Below are 22,471 nucleotides of genomic sequence, written 5' to 3' on the forward strand. Positions count from 1 at the left end.
TCCCTTATTTGTCATATCCCTTAGTAAAACCTCGCTCTGATACCACGTTGTCACGGACTTAGACTTCAACTAAGACTTCCGTGCAGCACTTGACAACTTACTTACGAATCTTTCACGATCTTGTAAGCTCAAGTAAGTCTTTAATACTAGGTCGCTAAGGGAACTCTAGATTGTAAGAAAGACAAGAGATTTTTTATGAAGAAGGTTTTTGTATTGCTTTTGGAAGAATGCTTGATTGCTTGATGATTTGCTACAAATGAATGTCTCCTCTATTTATACTACTTCTTAGGGGCTTAAGTGTAAATAAAAATTAATATACAAGTCATTCCATATTTATAAACTAGTCCCTCTTCTAAATTTCTCTACACAACTAGAAAATTCTAAGGACTTTCTATGCAAATTCATGGAATTCTAAAGTCTTCCAAGGGAATTCTCCACATGTCTCTAGAACCTTCCACTATGGATTAGCCCTTTTCCTATGTAAGGCTTCCATAAGGGCAACTTTGTGACATATGGCACTTACGTGGCGCTTATGTGGCGTGATAATGCGGCGGGTCATCACACTTTGCCCTATAAGCCATTAAAATAAGGCATAATACATAAATTGATCTCTAAATTTAATTTTAAATTTTAAGTATGTTCTTCAATTTTTATAGTGTACAAATAGGTATTTTAATTATCCATTTTTTTTTAAAAAAGCACGTGAATTCAATAGCCAAAATGCGTGATATACAAACGCTCCCAAGTGGATTTTTGAGCCACGCAGTGGCTGCCACGTAATTAAAAAATTTACACGTATTTTATAATTAAAAAAAAGGATTCATTAAGGATAAAATTGTCATTTTCGCTTCTTTTTTTTTAAACTATTGTGGGCCTCAAAAATTACATTTGACGCCCTTGAATTGCGTCTCAATCATGAATTTTTTTGTTTATGAAATGGATAGTTAAGTGTCTATTTGTACACTGTAAAAATTAAAAGTCATACTTAAAATTTAAAGCCAAATTTAGAAGTTAATTTAAGTATTATGCCTCAAAATAAAGAGTATCTAGTATTATCCTAATGTGATCATGACAAGAAATTTTGACTTCTAAATACCACCATCCTTTTCAAGTACGCTCCAAATATGTAAAAGTAAAACATGCTTATGTTCTTTGAGGGCTCATTTGGCAATACGGATAATGATAATAATTTCTAGATAAATTTAAAATTTTATTTTATATGACAGTTCTTGTGTATCAAAAATTAATTTCATTATTTTTAAAAATAAAACTAACTCAATATTTTAAAACTAAAGCTTAAATATATAAAAAATTATATTAAAGTATTATAAATGGTAATTCTTCCCATGTTAATAAATATAAATTTTAAAATGTTGAAGAAATTTCAAATAATTTGAATATAATGGAACGCAAAGTGACAATACAAATTGGGGAAGAAGAAATATAGAATTTAAAGTTAAAAAAATGTCATAAAAAGTAAAATAGAGCGAGTAATAATTTAACCAATTTAATTTTATAAATAATATTTGAGAAGGAAGAAAGGCATAATATATAATATATGCAAATTTTATTTCTATTTTAAAAAATAAAAAAATTATTTCGACCTTAGACGAAGCAATAGCATTTCAAAAGCAGATACCGCATATCATTTACATTTTGGTCTGACCGTTTCAGCTAATCCCTTAAGAATACTAGTATTCGTCTTCCCCTGTATAAATAGACTTGTCTGGCTCTTAGAAAACCCCCAATTCCATCTGAAAAAACTTCAAATAGAGATCAGATTTATGCAGTAGAGGATGAGCAATATCCCAAAATCTCTAACAGATTCTTCTTTTACCCTCTTCAAACTCGCCATCTCGGCTTCTGATCCTTGGCCTTTCTCTCTTGTTTTCTTATAGCTACTACATACTCTGTTTTTTTTTTTCAATTTTAATTTGGATACAGAAATGGGTCATAATCATCATCTGAATTTCCATTTTCATGTTCCTCATATTCACTTCCATCTCCATCATCATCATCATCATGGGAAGAGAGAATTGAAGGATATACCAAAAGGGTGTCTAGCAATAACAGTAGGACAAGGTGAAGAGCAACAGAGGTTTGTGATACCAGTGATATATATAAATCATCCACTTTTTATGCAGTTGTTGAAGGAAGCAGAGGAAGAATATGGATTTGATCATAATGGACCTATTAATATTCCTTGTCATATTGAGGAATTTCGACATGTTCAAGGCATGATTCAGAAAGAAACTACTTCACACCACCAAACTCACAACAACCCCTGGTGCTTCAAAGCATGATTTCTTCTTTTTCTTTTCCAATTTTTTTTTTCTGTTTTCCAAGATGTTCATAAACATAATTGTTGTGAAAGACGATGACGAAAATTGAATGATATTATAGTATTGAACTTTTTTTTTTTTTTGATTCTTTTCATATTTTTTGTGCTGATAATGGACCAGTCTAATTAAAACATAATGAACAAGATGATACTACTTTGTTACTAAAATCTTAGTATCTTATTTGATTAATTATCTGAATTTTTAATAAGATCTTATTAAAATTCAATTTTCAACTTTGTAATATCCTTACCTTTCCGTAGGCCCTATCTCCAATATAATTAAAAAGAATTGAAAGAAAAAACTTTATTCTTCAATCTTCCATGTTATGAATTTTGTTCTCTTTCATTTAATTGTGTAAATACTTTTAACACGACTAATGTGTAAAACTTGCACCCTAAAAATATTGAGGGTTTTGGTGGACATATAATTATTTCGATGGCAATATTTTCTAAAACAAAAGGGCTTAGAAAGTCAGATGAGAGATGAGGGGGTGGGTGAGCCAGAAATTATAAAAAATTTAAATTTTGGCAAATGTTTCATTTAATTGTATAGTTAAATATTTCGACGCTACTTAGTGTCATCCACTTTGTTGTTTTCTTTATTGAAATGTGGACCTGCTTGTTCATACTTTTATATATGATCTCTTTGCTTTTGGCTAAGGGGAACGTTAGAGATTTATAAATTATCGTTTAGATCGTGATATCAATTATTAATATTTGTGTTGATATAAACGGTTTCTGAGTTTAGTGCTTCAAGTTACCTTTTCTTTTTTCTTTGCTTTTGGCATTCTATCTCATCCTGTACTTTTGGATTCCTTTTTTCTGGAAGATGACGGCAGTGGTGATTAAGTATAAATGGACAACTGTTATCTTCTTTATTTTTTTTACTTTGAAGACACGGTTTCTTTAGGAATTTGCATCAATTCTTTGAAAAGAATAATCTTGAATGGTACATTTATCTCCTTCCACTAAGAGGCTTTTTAATTAATTTTATTTATTTTAAGTGTGTGTTGGAATTCAGATCACCGGCTTTAAAACTTAAGGGCCAAGACATGGGCCATCAGGTGCCATGAAGAATAATAACAGGTTAGAGCTAGTATATAAATTACGAGTTAAATCGAACTCAATATTTTTAATTAAAATTTTATATTTGTAATTTATTGAATAACAACAACAATCCAGTGAAATCCCATATCGTGGGGTCTGGGGAGGGTAGAGTGTACGCAGACTTGACTCCTATCAATGTAGGACGGCTGTTTTCGAAAGACCCTCGGCTCAATATAAGCATAGAAATAGGCAGACAAGAATATTAGAGTAAATAAGTAGATGACGAAAACGGACCAAACAATAGTATAATCAAAGCACAAAAAAAACAGTAGATATTATTAGATAATAACATAAATACCATAAATACCATAAATAACATAAATCAGAGTACAAGAAATCATAGTGCGTTAATACGCCTACGAATAAGGGGGAATAAAACCACTATGTACTAGCCTTCTACCCTAATGTGTGTCCTCCACACCCTCCTATCTAAGGTCATGTCCTCGGTAAGTCGTAAATGCGTCATGTCCTGTCTGATCACCTCTCCCCAATATTTCTTCGGCCTACCCCTACCTCTTCTGAAACCATCCATGGCCAACCTTTCACATCTCCGCACTGGTGAATGTGTATAAATTATTAACCTAATAATTCAAATTCACAAAATTTAACTTCTGACTTCGCCTCTGAATAATAATTAATCCAACTAATGATTGCTACTAAGCTTAATGTGAAAGGGTGGTAAGACTATAAAATAATGCAGCGCTGTTAATCCAATGGTGTTTAATTAATGGATTTCATAATGTGAATGTGAAGACTTAAGGATGGGTCCATGAGAAAATATTAAGGCAAGCAATCATTCTTGATAGCACATGAAAAAGAAATATCATGATATTCAGAATTCACTCCAAAGCTAATTTGGGGGTGGGGGGTTGTTTTGGAACCATAATATTTTTAATATTTCGCACTTAATAATTTTCAACGTTTATTGTTTTTAACTTTTTACTTGTTAGATTTGTTTAATTTCAAAATATGTACAATCTTTCTAAACAACTTTATGTGATTTTAGATTTACCTTTTTCTATATTAACATATTTATATTAAACTCAAACAATATTTTCTTAAAAAAAACTATCCTCAAAGTAGATTAATTGCAAGGCGTTAAAAGCAAACGGATTAAGGTCGATTAAGTTCATTCTTTTTGAATTTAAATGTCAAGGTCGTAGTTTCTTACCCATAATTCCTTAAATAGGAAATGGATAGTATAAGTGTGAGTGAGGGGAGATCCTAGGGCTTCCTTCATAGAAGATACTAAAAATGATGAAGAACAAGATAATAATTAAAGCTTCTTGGAATTTTTTTGATGTTTTTTATTCTCCACAAAGCCTCTTTTTATAGGCTCAAAAACTGAACTATCGCCTCAATGTAAAGAGACGACATCCTTGAGTACTAAAAAAATTATCTAATAGCATGTGCCTACTCTTTGACGCCTCACTTAAATGTGATAATTGGGACAGATAAGTGTGCGGCTTGAGATTATTATTGAGTTGAGGGTCATTATGACTGCTTTTAACTATAAAACGGTCTTTCCGGGGTGATGCTTTTATCAAAAGCCTTGTTGCTAGTTGGTTCTTCTAGGGCAGATGTTCAAGGCTTCTTGTAACATGTCGGATAGAGTCTTCTTGGTTCTCCTCTGAACTACCTGCAGACGTTATCGCAATGTAATTGATTTTTTTCACTAGATCCAATTTTGACCCCTACAATATTACTTAAAACTCAATGTGAAGAGATATTATTTAATTTCACATGGGGCTCCATTTAATGTTAAAGACTAATATTTGGAGGCCTAAGAAGCATTTGACCTTAGAATTATGACTGTGACATGTTAGTTTTATAGACGTAGGTTTACTTGCCTTGCCAAGTCTTCCTTAATGGTGTCGATGCCACGTTTCTCTTCATTTGAATAACTAATTATAATTTCCTGCTTCTACTACTGCCATTACTTTTTCAATTTAATTTGAATACGAGTTTTCTTTGTCTTTTTAAGAATTTGAATTTATTCTTCAAGAAGAATATACTACGAAGAGTATTGAGATATCCTTCTCCTCAATGTATAATGTATTATTAAAAGTATTTCTTTTACTAGTGTAGAATTTAAAATTTTTGTTGCCGACTTAAAACTTGAGGGCTAAGATACAATTTCAATTATTTAGCGTAACGGTCAATGATGGTTACAACAACAACAACAACCCAGTGAAATCCCACATCGTGGGATCTGGGGAGGGTAGATTGTACGCAGACCTGACTCCTACCAATGTAGGACGGCTGTTTCCGAAAGACCCCCGGCTCAATAAAAGCATAGAAAAAGGTCAGACAAGAATATTAGAGTAAATAAGTAGATGACGAAAACGGTCCAAACAATAGTATAATCAAAACACAAAAAACAGTAGATATTATTATTGAATAATAACATAAATACCATAAATAACATACATCAGAGTACAAGAAATCATAGTGCGTTAATACGCCTACGAATAAGGGAGAATAAAACCACTATGTACTAGCCTTCTACCCTAATGTGTGTCCTCCACACCCTCCTATCTAGGGTCATGTCCTCGGTCAATGATGTAAGTGAGTAAAAATTATAAAAGATTATAGATTAAATGTCAACAAAATTAGATTGAAAAAAAATTATATTTATAATTTTCAAAGAAATATGTAAAAGATAAATGTGATAACTAATGGGACAAAGGGAGAACTTTCAATCGGTATATATGTACAGGGTCGATTTCTTTCTTTATAAAAGAGTTTAAGCTAATTTTATGGTATATGAACAATCGTAACAATAACCAATACTTTCTCTATCCAATAATAGTTATTCACTATTGATTTGACACATATTTTAAGAAAGAATAAATAAGAGAGATAATATTACTATATTACTTTTTGAATATATTAAATTTAATGTTTTGGGAAATGTATTAGATATTGAATATCTAATAGCAAGGGTAAAATGAATATAAATGGGTAAATAATTTATTGATTTTTCAAATTGGACATCTATTTTTAGTATAGTAGATAAGTATAAATGAACGGAAAGAGTACTTACTTATTCGAACTCTATAAATTTCTAGGTATGTAATCAAATAATATTTACTTCGAGAACAATTCATATATTAAAGATAAAATAAGAAAAATTAATTAATTTTATCTTAATTTTATAGATTATAAATTAATTAGGGACGCAAGAAATAATAAATACTCCGATAAAATATTTGAGAAAAAGTTGAGGGCCAAGAGATTGATAGCCACTGTCATGCTCCGAAGCAATTTTGAGCCAGGTTTTGGATTGGGGAAGTACTTCCAAGGAATCATCGAGCCTGTTCAGATTTCCGATAGAGGATTAAAGTATGGTTTGGGATATGTTCCTACGGATGATGACGAGACAAATGTGATAAGTAGGAGTGTTGATTGTTTGTTGGCTAGGCCAATACCTCACTTATATATGTCATTTCCAGTGCGATAACATGTGAATGATGGCGGTCTTGGGGAAGGAATCTAGAATCTTTTCGAGGAAGTTGACACAATCTTGGAGGAAGAAACAGGGACATCATGCATCCGTGATATTGAGCCGGAGGAGCAATTATCTAATTAGACGTCCACACCTCTCTTAGTCCCTCACTCATCTTGGTAGATAAAGACATAATATCTACTTACTTTTAAATCGGTGGTAGTCCGGAGGAGGCCCAAGGCCCACCCTTTATGTTGTTTTTATTTCGTTATGCTTTAAATTCTATTTGTGATGTTTGAAAAAAAAGAAAAAGAAGGGGGAGAAGAAGAAGAAGAAGAAGAAGAAGAAGAAGAAGAAGAAGAAGAAGAAGAAGAAGAAGAAGAAGAAGAAGAAGAAGAGAAAAATAGGAGAGAGCATTCAAAGAAAAGAAAACAAAACGTTTTTACTTCGTATTGTTAATACCTCAAACAAAAATAAAAGAGTTTCGGCCAATACTTTGATACTTTGTCTTCATGATTCGTATTTTGATTTACGTATTTTTTCTAACCAAAGTATCCAGGTTAGTCCAACCCCTCTTTATACGTTAGTTTATTATTTTTGTTCTTACCCCGTTTGGATTGTTTCTGTTGAAATGTAATCATGTTATACTTCTATATTATTTGTATACTGCTTGTATTTTTTTCATGATTTAGCAGGATTTGGACTTCAAAGTTCAAGACATGAAGAATTCATTTGGAACAAGATTTAAAATAGTCTTAATCCAGAATGATTTGCGTGCGAATCCAACTAATGATCGTTTCTTCACTTAATATTGGCACTTGATCTTAGCCAATTACGTAGGGTTAAGGTGGATCACCAAAAAGAACGTGGTACAAAAAATGAGATTGTTCTTTTCTTAATTAGAAATTTTAATTTTGAATATTGAGTATGATTTATTTTTTATAAAAAGTTTTTTCTTAAATAGATTTTATTCAATGTGAATCCAAATTAATATTATTCTAATATAAATATTGAACATATATGATGAAAAGGCTCCCAAAAAAGGGAAATAAGGTGGAGCACAAAAACCATTAAGCCCATGTGAGGAAATTTTGATTATTGATGACTTTGACATAACCTGGGAGATGATGTTACATTTCTCTAAATGAACTGTAACCAACTAGTACTACTTCTGAATTAAATTAAGGTGGACGTTTTCCTTGACTAATGGGACTTTTTAAAAAGACAATTTACTTTTTAGACGCTCCATCATTCATTTAAATTTTGACAAATTTATTAAAATAAACTAAATAATATTAATTATAAAAGTTAGGAGTATATGATTAAATTATCCTTTTATATGTTTTTTGAAATTATTTCTTGTCTCTCCTCAGGCCTTACGATGTTGGGGCATGGAGAAATTTGAAGAAAGTAAAAATTACTATAATATTGTTTAATTTTTTAAAGTAATAATTATTTTGATACGAAGAGAATAAAGTGTTGTTTGGCTCCAAACAGTTTTTGGAAAAATTTTGGGAATTAGTTTTTGGCGAGTTTTTGGCTAAAAACATTTCTAAACTAAATCTAAAACTTAAGCTACGTCCTTAAACAATTATAATGAACAAGAAACATCCTTCAAATATTCAAAACATTGCAACTCTCATCCTTTCTTCCGGCTTGGTTAAGGAACTAACGGAACTATCCATGTGCAAGTCACATGATACCAAAAGTTCCAATTAAAATTGCTCTTCAAGGCATACTCACCATTCCCCACGACTTCAACGAATTTCTTCTTAAACTAATACCAACAATTGTCTCTCATGAAATATCCTGAAGTTCAATGCTTGTTGAAGGAAACACAATCCCCCTCCCTGCTATCCTTTGTTTTTCTTCTATTCTCCCGTTTCAATTTTCTTGACCTATTTTTTTTTTAATTCATTTAAAAAAGAATGACTCTTGCATTTTTAGCTAGTCTTTAATTAATTTTAATTTTGCATATAACATGTTTAAGACACAAGATTAAATGATATTTTGGTACATTGACATATGGTTAATTTAAGATTATAAAATTCGAAATTCTTTTTTATTTTCTTAAATTCCGTGTCAAATCAAAATATGTCAAATAGATTATATTGAAATGGAGGAAGAAAGTTTTTCCATCTTTCAAATCGCTCTCATAATCTTTAGTATTTCATAAGCAGTTCTTTCACCCCATACCTATTGGCTAGGAGCCTAGGAGGAGTTTAATGAACATAGAAGTTAGATCAATTTGGAAACATGAAATAAATTTATTTTGTACCTATTTTATATTTCATTGCTTTAGATTTTAACATTTATGGACAACTATCAATATGGATTAACTATTTCAGTATTCCATTAAGACTTGGGAAAATTTTGGCAGAAGAAGATTGAGAACACTGTGCCATGAGGTTGATGAGTTCTGATGATTGAAATATTTCAATGGTATAAAGCTGGAAGAAGAAATTTTGCTGGATTTTGTGGAAAATGATGTGAAGTCATGAAAGCAATTTAGAATATTGGTTTGTGCTTATTGGTGTAGATATTCACGTGAGTGGTTTTGTTAGTTTTTTAACGGTGTCAAATAAAAATTTGAAAGTTGCTAAGTATTAAATACTCCAAGGATTTTTTTGTTAATTATGATAGTTTAATGATGTAGCTTAAGTTTTGAGTATAGTTTGGGGATGTTTTTGGCCAAAAACTCAGTCTTTTGGCCATATAATTTGTTTGACAAATATATTTGGCAAACATCACAAGTTTCCAAGTTCTAGAAAACTAGAATTTGGGTCACGTTCTAATATTTGGGAAGTTTTAAAAATTACCCCAAATTTTTATTTTTATAAAAATATCATCATTTATTAATTTCAACTAATATTTATCTACTAACTTATTCCAACTAATATTTATCTATCAACTTACTTTATTAACGTGGTCAACCAACACCATTAAATAACATCTCTATCTATTTTTGAGTGACAAGATTAGAAAAAAAAACTATTTACTTTTAATTCGATTAATATATTATTCTTGTCCATATTGTTATGTTGCTATTGTTGATTGTTATCAATTATGTTCTAAGGTTTTTTTAAAGGAACATGTTCATTATAAAATGATAACACAAACTTATGATTATTTTTAATAATTTTAAAACTTATGACTACAAAATAATACTTTTTTAAAAGTCAAATATTCTTAAAAAAAATTATAGCCAACATGGTAAAATTTCATCAAAACTTTATCCAAAAATAATTTGTTAAGAATATTTGATAATTTGGGCCTAACGTTAGCCAAGAATAATCACGTGTAAGTGGATGCCAAAGAAGTTTGACCTGGAATTTGTTAATATGCATTTCCCAAAATTGACTTGGTATAATGTATTTGATTTTGACTTCGTTTTAAATAACTAAAAATACAATGTGTTTGATTTTGACTTCTTTTCTTTTCTTTTAGGTGCAAGTGAACGGAAAAATAAAATGTTCCTACAACTAGCTACTTGATATCAAATTTGCAATTTGGGTTTGTGTATATGCAAATATTAATGGGTTGTTAAGAATTTAGAGGACTCTTTATCATTTCTATCTATCGTCTTAGCAGTCGATCGCGCAATTAAAATCCCGTCCAGGAAATTTGATTTTGTTAGAATATATTAAAATATATTATGCCTTTAATAATATATTTTGAATATATTCTAATTAATATTGTACTTTTGTATTTATAGCAAGCATATATTTAGGTTCCTTAGTTTTAACTATTAGTATCAATCTTTGTATTTAGCATATCTTATAATTTGTATATATTGACCAAGTTCAATGAAATTAAGCAAACAATTCACTTCCTTCATGGTATCAGACTAGTACGATCTCCTAATCCTAGCATCATCTCTTCTTCTTCCTATCTCCTTTCATCTCTTCTCATGGCAGATTCGCCCAAATTTTATCACACTCTCACTGTCACTAATATTAAGTCTCTCGTACCCGTAATATTAGACAATGAGCAAGGCTTGTATCATTCTTGGGCTACTCTGTTCATCAATCTTGCTAGGGTTTATGATCTTTACGATCATTTGGTTCCACCCACGGAAGCGTCGGCTCTGGCTTCCTACACTACGACCAAGTCGGCTGATCCGGCTCTTTGGAAGCGTTTGGACGCTGTTATATTGCAATGAATTTACACTATCATTGCTCCTGATCTTCTTCTAGCTATCCTCAAATGCAATGACACGGCAGAGGGCTCATGAAACCGTCTTGAATCTCTTTTTCAAGACAACAAAGCCTTCCGAGCCACCCATCTCGAGGAGGACTTTACGAACATTATTTTCGAAGGTTTCAGCTCAATTGACAGTTATTGTAATTATTTACAATGTCTGGCGGACAGGTTGGCTGATGTTGATGCTCCAGTGACTAATAGTCGCTTGGTTTGACGTCTTACCGGAGGCATATAATGGTACGGTGGATTTTATACAAAATCAAGAGTCATTTCCCCCCTTTGAAAGTTGTCGTTCCAGGTTGAAAATGGCTGAGCGTACCATAAAGGCTCGCCAAGCTCGTAACAATGGTATATCCAAAAGTCGGGCTGATAGCGCTGCCATGGTTGCCGCACCTTCTGCCTCTTCGAATGACTTATCTGCTAGCAACAAAAGAAACAATAATAATAAAAACAGGAACAATTCTAAATCAAATGGCAAAAAAAAGACAGCTCAACAAAGCCCAAGTGGACCTAGTCTAAGTCAGCCGCCACATCAGCAGCACTAGTGGCAGCCACGTCATCAAGGCCCACCACCACAATGGCAGCCGAGGTGGCAGCCTAGTTGGGGAGGTTGACAGTGCCTCCTTGCCCGTTTCCTGCATTCCAGTGGCAGCCAAGGCCCAATCCAGGGGCCCAATGCCCTTCAACCTCTGGGCTAGACGTACTTAGTCCCAGACCTCAATCTTTTAATGCTTTTGCACCTACCGCTCCTAGCTACACACCCACCGATATTGAGGCCACTACGCATGCTTTTTCCTTTTCTCAATTCGATGAGAACTACTACATGGATACCGATGTTATATCTCACATGACGGCGGATGCAGGTATTCTTTCTTCTTATTTTAATTCAAGCAATAAGCATCATAACATTGTTGTTGGTAGTGGTCATTTAATTCCAATTATTGGTCACGGTCGCATTATTTTGCTCCCACTCTTTCCATCATTTACCTTAAATAATGTGTTACATGCTCCAAAACTCATCAAAAATCTAGTCTCAGTTCATAAGTTTACCACGAGTAATATGGTTTCTATATCATTTGACCCTTTTGGTTTCTGTTAATGACTTACAGATGGAGAACAGACTAATGAGATGTGATAGCACCAGAGACTTATATCCACTTTTCTCCAACTCTCAAGCCGTTTCTTCCACCAATCAATCTACTTTTACTTTTTTATCTTTGGATATTTGACACAATCGTCTAGGTCACCTTGGAGATAATATACTTAAGTCTCTTTGTAGTAAAAATTTTATTGATTGTAATAAGGCTTGTAAAACTTTTTGGCCTTCTTGTCCTCTTGGGAAACATTCTAAGCTACCTTTTTATGATTCGGTTTCATATACTTTTTTTCCGTTCGATATTATTCATAGTGATCTTTGGACTTCTCCCATTGTTAGTACTTCCGGCCATTGTTATTATGTTCGTTTTCTTGATGACTAAGTAATTTTCTGTGGATATTTTCTATTGACATTATAGGACTTGGTTAGATTTGATCCATGATTGGTTGATTCGTTCATACCCTGGTAAAGTATGAATAGACGCAGCAATAATGTCGGTTTGTTGTACTTTCACTGGCTCATAAGTGATGGTTGTCGATTAAGAGAAATTCCCATTTAGGTCTTGATAGTACTCTGAGCCAGTTGAGTTGAGTGAGTTGCTATATGCTTATGAGTTAGTCCTATCTAAACTATTTCTTATTAGACTTAGGACACTTGAGTGAGTTGTTACATATTTATTGAGTTGAGTCCTTTGAGTTGAATTGTAAAACATTGCATAATTTAATTTGCATATTTACTGAGTTGAGTCCTTTGAGCTGATTGTTGAGTAGATTGTATATGGTCGGATTGGAATAGATGAATTGTGATTGGATTGAATAGAATGTTATGTGACTAGATTGGATTTGATTATTGAGTTGATTGTTGAGTTGAGTGTATATAATCGGAGTGTACATGATTGAAAGGGATCGAATTGTAAATAATTTGGTTGAACTATATTATACATAATTGGGTTGGATTGTATAGTTGATGATTGGTCTCTGTCTAAACTGTATCCTTACTTTAGATTTACGACGCTTTATTTGAGTCCCTCTTATCTTCCTGAGTTGAGATATTTGAACCAACGTTACTCTTCATTGAGGTATGTTTCATTCTGCCATTTTACATACCAGTACATTCCACGTACTGATGCCATTTGGCCTGCATCGTTTCATGATACAGAGACAAGTTTATGAGATCGTCAATAGGAGCATCATTGGGGATCTATTTGCACTCAGCGTATTGGTGAGTCCTCTCCTACATTCGGAGGACACCATTTGTGTATTCTTGCATCGAGTTAGCCTTTTTATTTTTATTTGAGGTAGCCATGAACATGTCATTGACACCAATTAGATAGTAGTGATAGAGGCTTCATAGACTAGATAGTGATGGGTCGATTGAGTACTTCTATCTTTGAGTTATTCTTGTCAAACTATTTTTAATGACAAATATTTTAGTTGATCTGTTGGCCCATGGCCTTTATTCTTCGAGTTGGATGGGTGATTTGAGTTGCCCGCTAAATTATTCTTTATTTTTAAACTTTCTGCTAAATGAATGAATGAACAGATGTGTGATCAGGCTATATGGTTCACTTGGGAGCCAGAAATGGTTTCTGAGTGCCGGTTACGTCTAGGGTACCCTCCCGGGGCGTGACACACTGCTCTTGTCCTGACCTTGCCCAATGGAACAGAGGGCTTTGTGGTCTACTATGATGCATCCAGAATTGGGTTGGGCTGCGTGTTGATGCAAAGAGGGAAGATGATAGCATATTGTCACGGACTTAGACTTCCACTAAGACTTCCGTGCGACACTTGACAACTTACTCACGAATCTTTCACGATCTTGTAAGCTCAAGTAAGCCTTTAAGACTAGATCGCCAAGGGAACGCTAGATTGTAAGAAAGACAAGAGAGCTTTTATGAAGAAGGCTTTTTGTATTGCTTGGAAGAATACTTGTTTGCTTGATGGTTTGCTACAAATGAATGCCCCCTCTATTTATACTACTCCTAAGGGGCCCAAGTGTAAATAAAAATTGCTGTACAAGTCCCTCCATATTTACAAAGAAGAGTCCCTCTCTAGAATTCTCTACACACTCTAGAGAATTCTAAGTCTTTCAAGACTTCTCTACAAGTTTCTATAAGGATCTAGAGTCTTCCGCTAACCTCTCCAAGACTCTAGATTCTTCTACCTTCTTCAAGATCAAGTGGCGGGTCATAACACTCTCCCCCACCTGATGTGGCGACGACCGCGGCGCACTGCTGCTGCAAGAATTCCCGGATCTTGTCTTTGAACTGCCACAGGTCTTCATATCTCTCCCAGGTGGCCTCCTCCGGAGATTGTCCCTTCCAATGGACTAAGAACATAGCAGTGGCCTGTTGTCCCTGTTTTCGCTTGTCTTGGTAGTCCACAATGGCCTCGATGTCTCGATCATGGGAGGCGGTGATTGTGAGTGGCGCCCGACTTGATTCTCCTCGTCTAGGATCATCCTTGTCCTCATGGTACGGCTTGAGGACGCTGGCATGGAAGACTGGATGAACCTTAATATGCGGTGGTAGCTCCAACCTGTAAGAGATCTTGCCAACCTTGGCAACGATCCTGAACGGGCCCTCATACTTTCGCACCAAGTTTTGATGCATGCCTCGCAACGCCTTGAATTGCCTGGGGTTGAACTTGACCAAGACCATGTCTCCAACTTGGTAATCCGTGGGACGACGCTTACGGTCGGCAAACTTCTTCATCTTCTTCGCTGCCTTGTCCAAATAAGACTTGGCAGTGTCGAGCTGCTCCTCAAAGCCCTTGGCCATGTGATAGGCCCCCAAACTCTTGCCCTCGAACGCGGCCGGTAGTGAATGTGGAGTTTGTGGCTGTTGGCCTGTGGCTAACTCGAATGGTGTTCGCCTTGTGGCCTCACTCCGCTGTAGGTTGTAAGAGAATTGGGCTACGTCCAGTAGTCTCGCCCAATCTTTCTGATGGGAGCTCACAAAGTGCCTCAAGTAGCACTCCAGTAAGGCATTGACTCGCTCCGTCTGGCCGTCCGTCTGTGGGTGGAAACTAGTGGAGAAATGTAATTTTGTGCCAAGAATTTCGAACAATTCTCTCCAAAAGTTCCCGGTGAAGCGTGGATCTCTGTCGCTAATGATATGTCTTGGCAATCCCCAATACTTCACCACATTCTTGAAAAATAGCCTGGCAGCCTCCTTAGCAGTGCAACCTGCCGTGGCGGGCATGAAGCTGGCATATTTGGAGAACCTGTCCACCACGACCATAATCGTCCCGTACCCGTCGGACTTCGGTAAGCATGTGATGAAGTCCATGGTCACGCTCTCCCATGGACGCTCCGCTATGGGCAGGGGCTCCAAGAGTCCTCCTGGTTGGCGCTGCTCTACTTTGTCTTGCTGGCACACAAGACAAGTCTGTACATAGCATTCAATACCGTCCCGCATGCGTGGCCAGTAGTAAATCGCCTCAATCAATGCCCTCGTGCGACGCTGCCCTGGATGTCCGGCCCATAATGTGTCGTGACTTTCCTTCATGATTCGTCGCCTGATAGTCCCGAATTTCGGCACATAGATCCTTCGCCCGGCGGTAAGCAAGAGTCCATCTTCTACCCAGAAGCGCCTTGTCTTGCCCTGAACGGCTAACTCCATAAGCTTCTTTGCCTCGGGGTCATGCTGTAGACCATCCTTGATTGCATCTTGGATGTCGCAATGTGCTGTGGTGATGGCCGCCAGCTCGAACTTCCTGCTAAGGGCATCGGCCACAACATTGCCTTTGCCCGGCTTGTACTCCAGTTCATAATCAAACTCGGCCAAGAAGTCTTGCCACCTAGCTTGCTTCGGGGTGAGTTTCTTCTGCGACTGGAAGTAGCTAGTGGCCACGTTGTCGGTCTTGACTAAGAATTTGGAGCCAAGTAAGTAGTGTCTCCACGTGCGTAGGCAATGGACGATGGCTGTCATCTCCTTCTCCTGCACGGTGTACCGCCGTTCTGTCTCGTTCAGCTTGCGGCTCTCGAAGGCGATAGGGTGCCTCTCTTGCATCAATACTCCTCCAATGGCATAGTCAGAGGCGTCCGTATGCACTTCGAATGTCTTGGAGAAGTCAGGCAACGCTAGGACCGGCTCCTCTGTCACGGCAGCCTTGAGGTCTTCAAAGGCCTCCATGCACTCCTCGCTCCAGACCCACGGCTTATTCTTCTTCAATAGCTCAGTAAGTGGAGCGGCTTTGGCGGAGTAGGCGCTAATGAACCTGCGGTAATAGTTAGCAAGTCCAAGAAAAGATCTAAGTTCGGTTACCTTTGTGGGCGCCTCCCACTCTTTGATGGCCCGAACTTTTGCTTCGTCCATCCGTAGCTCTCCCTGGCTGATAACATGTCCCAAGAAGTGCACTTCATGTTGGGCAAACTCGCACTTCTCCCGCTTGATGAAGAGCTCGTTCTCGCGCAAGACTTGGAACACTTTCTTTAGATGTTCCACGTGCTCCTCCAAGGTGTTGCTATAGATGACTATGTCATCCAAGTAGACTACTACAAATTGATCTAGGTAGGGGTGGAAGATCTTGTTCATTAGTGTGCAAAAGGTGGCGGGTGCGTTGGTTAGGCCGAAGGGCATCACCAACCACTCGTAAGCTCCGTACCTCGTTACACATGTGGTCTTCGGTTCATCTCCCTCTGCTATGCGTACTGTTACATTCCGTATTTTTGCATCTTGGATTATTCGTAAGCTAACGGTTATAAATTCAAGGACTTTTAATTTTGAATTTTAAAAGGACATGATTTGTTGTAGATGCCAAGTTATATGAATAATTTATGTGTAGTAAAATACATCTCAAGAAGGACCCTTAAGCCAAATCAAAATAGAAGCCATCAAATATGTTTTTCTTAAAGTCACGTTTCGGGTAAGCTGACTTCGGGAGGCCATAACCTCTTTATAATTTGAGAATTTGGGAAAACTCTCAACATGAAAGTTGTAGATAATTGAAATATATTTCCAACCATAGGTCGTGGGACGAAATGTGATATCGGAGTAATAAGATATAGACATTTTAAGTCTGACAGGCCAAACTAAATAGTGAATTCGGCCCAATCCAATTCTAATTCGGGTCAGGCCCAATACCCACGAAATTAATCCAATTTCTATGTCTTCCTTCATAGTTTAGACTAAGAAAATATCCAGAAAATTTCTAGAGAGAGAGAGAGGAGAAGTTCTTGAGAGAAAAACCAAATCCGACCAAAATTCGAGTCCCAAAATCCGAAGCTCATGAAGAGAAAATTGTTGTACGTTGCGTTGGCTTCAATTTGAGCTAGAAATCAGCCAATAAGGAGAAGATTTTATGTGGTGCTGCAAATTTAAGGTAATATTAAAGTCTCCTTTTCATTGTTAACAAGTTTAGTTAGAGTTTTAACGGATTAGAACGGAGAAAATAGTGTTATAAACTAGTTTGGTGAATTGTTGAGATTTATGGGTTAAAGGGTTGTTTTAGGTAGATTAAATGGATGGAATTATCTTAGTGATGATGTATAATAATGGTTGATATTGTTTTGATGTTGTTGATGAGTTGTTGTTCTTGAATTTGGAGGAAAAAGGTGTATGAAGATTGTGAATGTTCAAACCCGTTTTTGGAATTGAGTAGCTGGTAGTAATTCTGGAATATCTCATTGTGTAGACCTTCGATTTTAGATATTAAACATGTTTTGGAAAGCTAATACACGTACCTACAACTCTTATGTTTATGTCTTAGTCTATATCTTCTGTTATGATGTTGAAAACTGAGGATGAATCATAAGACAAATTCTGTCCAGATTCTGGAATGAAAAATCCTTCATGTATAGCTGTTCGTATGTTGATGATATCTCTTTGTAGAAAATGATTTTTGAGTTGATTTCTTTTGCATTGGAAACTTAAGACAGAGATCTAAATATTTCATGAAGGTAATAAATTCCAGTTTTGCCGTTTTCATTTTCAAAATTTAGATACAACGTGAGGTACCTGACTTTCTGAATTTACTGCTTTGGTAACATGAGTCGGGTGGAAATATTCTAGGCTTATTGTCAATAATAAATCTTATTTTGTGTCAATATTTTGGATTGTTGATGTTGATTGATGATTATATGGCTGGTTTGAAAGTGGGAAAAGTGAGCGGTGTAGGGGAGGTGCTGTCCAATTTTTTTAGAAATAACCTACTAACGATAGACTACGTTTTATTCTTGTCCATAGCTTAACCATAGTGCTTAACGTTTTAATATAGGTTGAGACAATATTGGACAACATATACGTATAAACGCTAAAGGTATGTAAAGTTAACATTTTCTTCTTTTGGCATGATCCATATGAAACGAACGAATGACGTATGCTTAAATTCCAAAGAAACTCTTATTCGTAGATATACTCGGATGGCTACCGTTCTTGATTTTCAAAATTTATATGGTTATGTCTTGACTCATGTGTATGATTCCAGCCATCCTAGTTGGTATAACTCATGTTGTGGTATAATTCATATTTTAGTATAATCCATAATTGGTGTGATTCATAATGACTATTGTCTTGGGTTTCAAATGATGGACTATTTTGCTTATTCTATTAAGTCTCCGATAATGATCAAATTTCACAAGGTTGCTAATGATACCTTATTCGTGCATATTGTTATGGTATTACTCACCGAGTCCTACGATAGGCCGGGTATGTTATCATGTATGGATTTCACTACATTATTCACCGAGTCCCTTACTAGAGGGCCGGGTACGTGATATGATAATATGATATTATAATGATATGACGATATGATTATGGCACCGAGTCCCATAATGGGCCGGGTACGGTATCAGTGTACACTACTCTATTCACCGAGTCCCTTGCTAGAGGGCCGGGTATGGTATATATATACATATGACGATATATTGATATAGTTGTGACACCGAGTTCCATAACGGGCCAGGTACGATATATGATGATGATATGCATGTCTTCATTTTATAAGACACAGGTACAGTGATTTATTGATTATGATACTTGACTCCTGAATCTTTATTTCAGATGTGATCTCATTTACGGTATTTTATGCTTTATATACTCAGTACATAGTTCGTACTGACCCCCTTTTGTTCGGGGGGCTGCATTTCATGCCTGCAGGTACAAATACTCATTTTGGAGAGCCGCCAACTTAGGATTCTACTCAACGGGTTTGAAGTGCTCCATTGTCTCGGAGCCCGAACTTTGGGTACTAATCCTTATAATGTATATATTTGTGTATTTAGGGGTACGACGGGGCCCTGTCCCGTCATATGCTATTGTTAATCCTCTTAGAGGTCTGTAGACACATGAGTGGGTTGTATGTAGATGTTGTCTGGTGTACTAGTATGGCTTATGTTTTTGGACATTTACATTCGGAGTGAAAGCCTTGTCGGCTTACGTATTATGTTATCTTATTTTTGACAATTAAGACTCCCCAAGAAATAGTTGATTTTGGTATATATATAAGTGACCGTTTGAGATAACGTGCTACCCATATAAATTCTATATCGTGTTTAATTGTCGATTGATAATAGATAATATGTGTGTATACGAGTGTCCAATTCGGACACTAGTCACGGCTTACGGGGCTAGGTCGTGACAAAAGTGGTATCAGAGCAGTTCATCCTCGGAGTGTCTACAGATCGTGTCTAGTAGAGTCTTGTTTATCGGTGTGTTGTGCACCACATCTATAAACAGGAGGCTACAGGACATTTAGGACGTTGCCTTTCTTTCATATCTAAGATCGTGCGATAGAGCCCAGCCATAGGACATGAAATTCTTTTTTTCTATCTTTTGATTTCAGCTGAAGAACGACATCGATAGAAGAAAACGATTGATGTTATTGGAAGCTACACAATATACGGGTAAGTAATGATGCGAAAGAGGTATGGTGGATAAGGTAAGCATATTGAAGTATGATTGAAATGTAAAGTTGAAAATTGAAAGAAAAAGTAGACATGAAAGTGTAATAGGTGCAGTTCGAGTCGGACATAAGAGGTAAGTCCATCATTTTTATACTGTTATTGATATTGGGTGCCCTGTGTGGCTGCGATATGATATGAATATATATATATTGAACCTGTGAGGCATTGTTGGTATTTTCTACGTGCAGATTTTGGGATAGTAAGAAATACAGAGGAAACTCTGCCCAATTTTTTATTTTTTTTTCAGAAAAAAAAAATAGAAAAAAGAGAAAGTGGGACATAAGTTCATAATATATTTTGAAGGTTGATACCCATGAGGTAAATTTATTGTGTTGTAGTAAAGAGTTAAGAAATACCCCCATGTCATCATTAAGGGACACCATTCTTATTTGGGGAAATTTTATTTCGGAAAAAGCCTATTTAGAATTGATTTGAATGAACCAATATAACTTCCAATCGCATGTTTGCCTTAAAAGAAGCTTATGTTGAAGGAAAAAAAAAACATCTCATAATTAAGTTTTACTTCCATTGAGAAGTACAAGGCACTCAACAATTAGTTTGTGAATTAAATAATTCATTCAAAATTTAAGAATAAGTCTAGAGGTAAACCAGGTGCATCAAGCACTAAGAGATCCGGTGGTGCTCGTTGGATTCTAGCTTCCTTTTGGTGGTGGTTGAAGAATGCCTTATGATAATATTTTATTAGTCCTTAACCAATTAATTGGAGATGGAACTGGTGAATGGAAAACATAAACTTATGGAATATTCAGGATCATGTATTTCATGTGTTGTTCATGAAATGCTAGGATGATTCGAAAGGGGTTGTGATACTAAGGGATAATTTACAAAAAGGTTAAGTACGCTTACTCCACCGAGTATAATTGACCCTTAGTAAGAATCGTGAATAAGGTTAAAAAGTGTTACACTATGGGATTGAGTAAGAACAGAATATAATGTGAGTATAATGAGAATCGTTATTAAAAAAAGTAAAGTCTAGCAGAAAAGTGACTAAAGGATATGATTTTGAGTAAGATTAAAAGTTAGTAATGGGTACACGATAATGGTGAAAGCGTATAAGGCATAAAGGAGTATTGTGTATATGTGACTTCACCTCGAAAAATAATGAGATCCTTAGATGATAGGAAATATAGATTTGCAAAAATAACGAATGTATTGTGAGATTACTAGAGGAACATGTGATATCTATTGAGATAAAGATAGCGTTATAAGAAAGCTTGGAACACTGATCACTAGAATATAAGTGCTACCGAATAGAGAATTTGAAACGATTATAAACACTAGCTAATTACTGATTAGAATGAATGGAATATGGCTTTGAATGAATGGCTACATTAATTATATCATTTGAGTACCATTTATCAGACGAGATTTTGTACTATATATCGGGAATTCTCATCACCTTCTGATTGTGTTGAGGTTTCGTACATGGGTAATCTAAGTTATTGATGATATAAAGAAAGACAGAGATAATGTATTGGAAAAAGAATCGCATGAATTTGAAAATTTGAAATGGGGACATAGAGTAGAATATAAATAGATAATGATATGGGTACACCCTAAAGGGGGGAAGTGGATGAGAAAAATATAACTGTAAGATGAAATTAACTGACACTGCAACACGTTAAGGTGAACACCTAAACTTCATATGAGATCCCATGCTGGAACAAGTTAGAAAAATTTGAAAGTCAGCAATAAATGGAAAAATAAAACCAAGATGATATTTGAGATGGTGCTCAGAATTATTGGTAAAGATCTTGGATAGTGTGACATCAAAAGATGGATGCTTATAAAAAGGACGAATACAACATGAGAATAGTAACAAGTAGCTCGAAGATATTATAAATGATAGCAAGGTTATACTGGATTAGAGGTTGAGATGTTGGCAACGTAATTATCGGCTAATAAGATTGGGATATACAAGTAGCAAAGGAGAGAAATCTCTCATATGGTATAATATGAGAAAACTTAATAGTAAGTAAAGGAAGGGATGCAAGTATGACAAAATAGACACCAAGTGAGTGTTAGTACAATAAGAAATTTATAGCAGAATAAGCCAAGAGAAGGAAAGACTATGATTAGAATTGAATACACGTTGTACAAATTCTACAAGATTGGTTATGCAGCCTATGAATATTGGTATGCTAAGGGTGATATCAAGTGATTACTTGATAAGCAGAATAAGAATTTAGTAACCACAATGCGATTGCAATATTCCGGATACATCAAAGAAAAGTATAAGATGGTTTGAGGAAAAACTATAGAGATATAATTAGTATTGGGGGCAAAAGTCATAGGTGAGTCCTGATATCAACTGAAAGAGGTAAGAGAAAATATAGGGACTGCATAAAGA

At 35.5% G+C, this 22,471-nt stretch overlaps 1 protein-coding gene and 1 long non-coding RNA gene across 2 annotated transcripts; both read left to right on the top strand.

Annotated features, from left to right (window-relative positions):
- The first annotated feature begins 1,636 nt into the window (after positions 1–1,636).
- On the top strand, positions 1,637–2,395 carry LOC129899646 (auxin-responsive protein SAUR32-like). The gene has a single exon (XM_055974658.1). It carries the CDS (start codon positions 1,947–1,949, stop codon positions 2,301–2,303), a length of 357 nt encoding a protein of 118 aa, XP_055830633.1. The 5' UTR covers positions 1,637–1,946; the 3' UTR covers positions 2,304–2,395.
- Positions 2,396–17,346: 14,951 nt separating this feature from the next.
- Positions 17,347–19,600, top strand: LOC129901697 (uncharacterized). The gene is made up of 3 exons (XR_008769919.1): positions 17,347–17,519; positions 18,414–18,455; positions 19,295–19,600. It is a non-coding gene; the product is annotated as an uncharacterized LOC129901697 (long non-coding RNA).
- The last annotated feature ends 2,871 nt before the right edge of the window (positions 19,601–22,471 follow it).

Source organism: Solanum dulcamara, chromosome 8 (genome assembly GCF_947179165.1).
Source record: "Solanum dulcamara chromosome 8, daSolDulc1.2, whole genome shotgun sequence".
NCBI lineage: Eukaryota > Viridiplantae > Streptophyta > Magnoliopsida > Solanales > Solanaceae > Solanum > Solanum dulcamara.

Excerpts from the sequence above, each read along its gene's own strand:
- LOC129899646 (XM_055974658.1), top strand. The coding sequence starts at position 1,947 with ATGGGTCATAATCATCATCTGAATTTCCATTTTCATGTTCCTCATATT.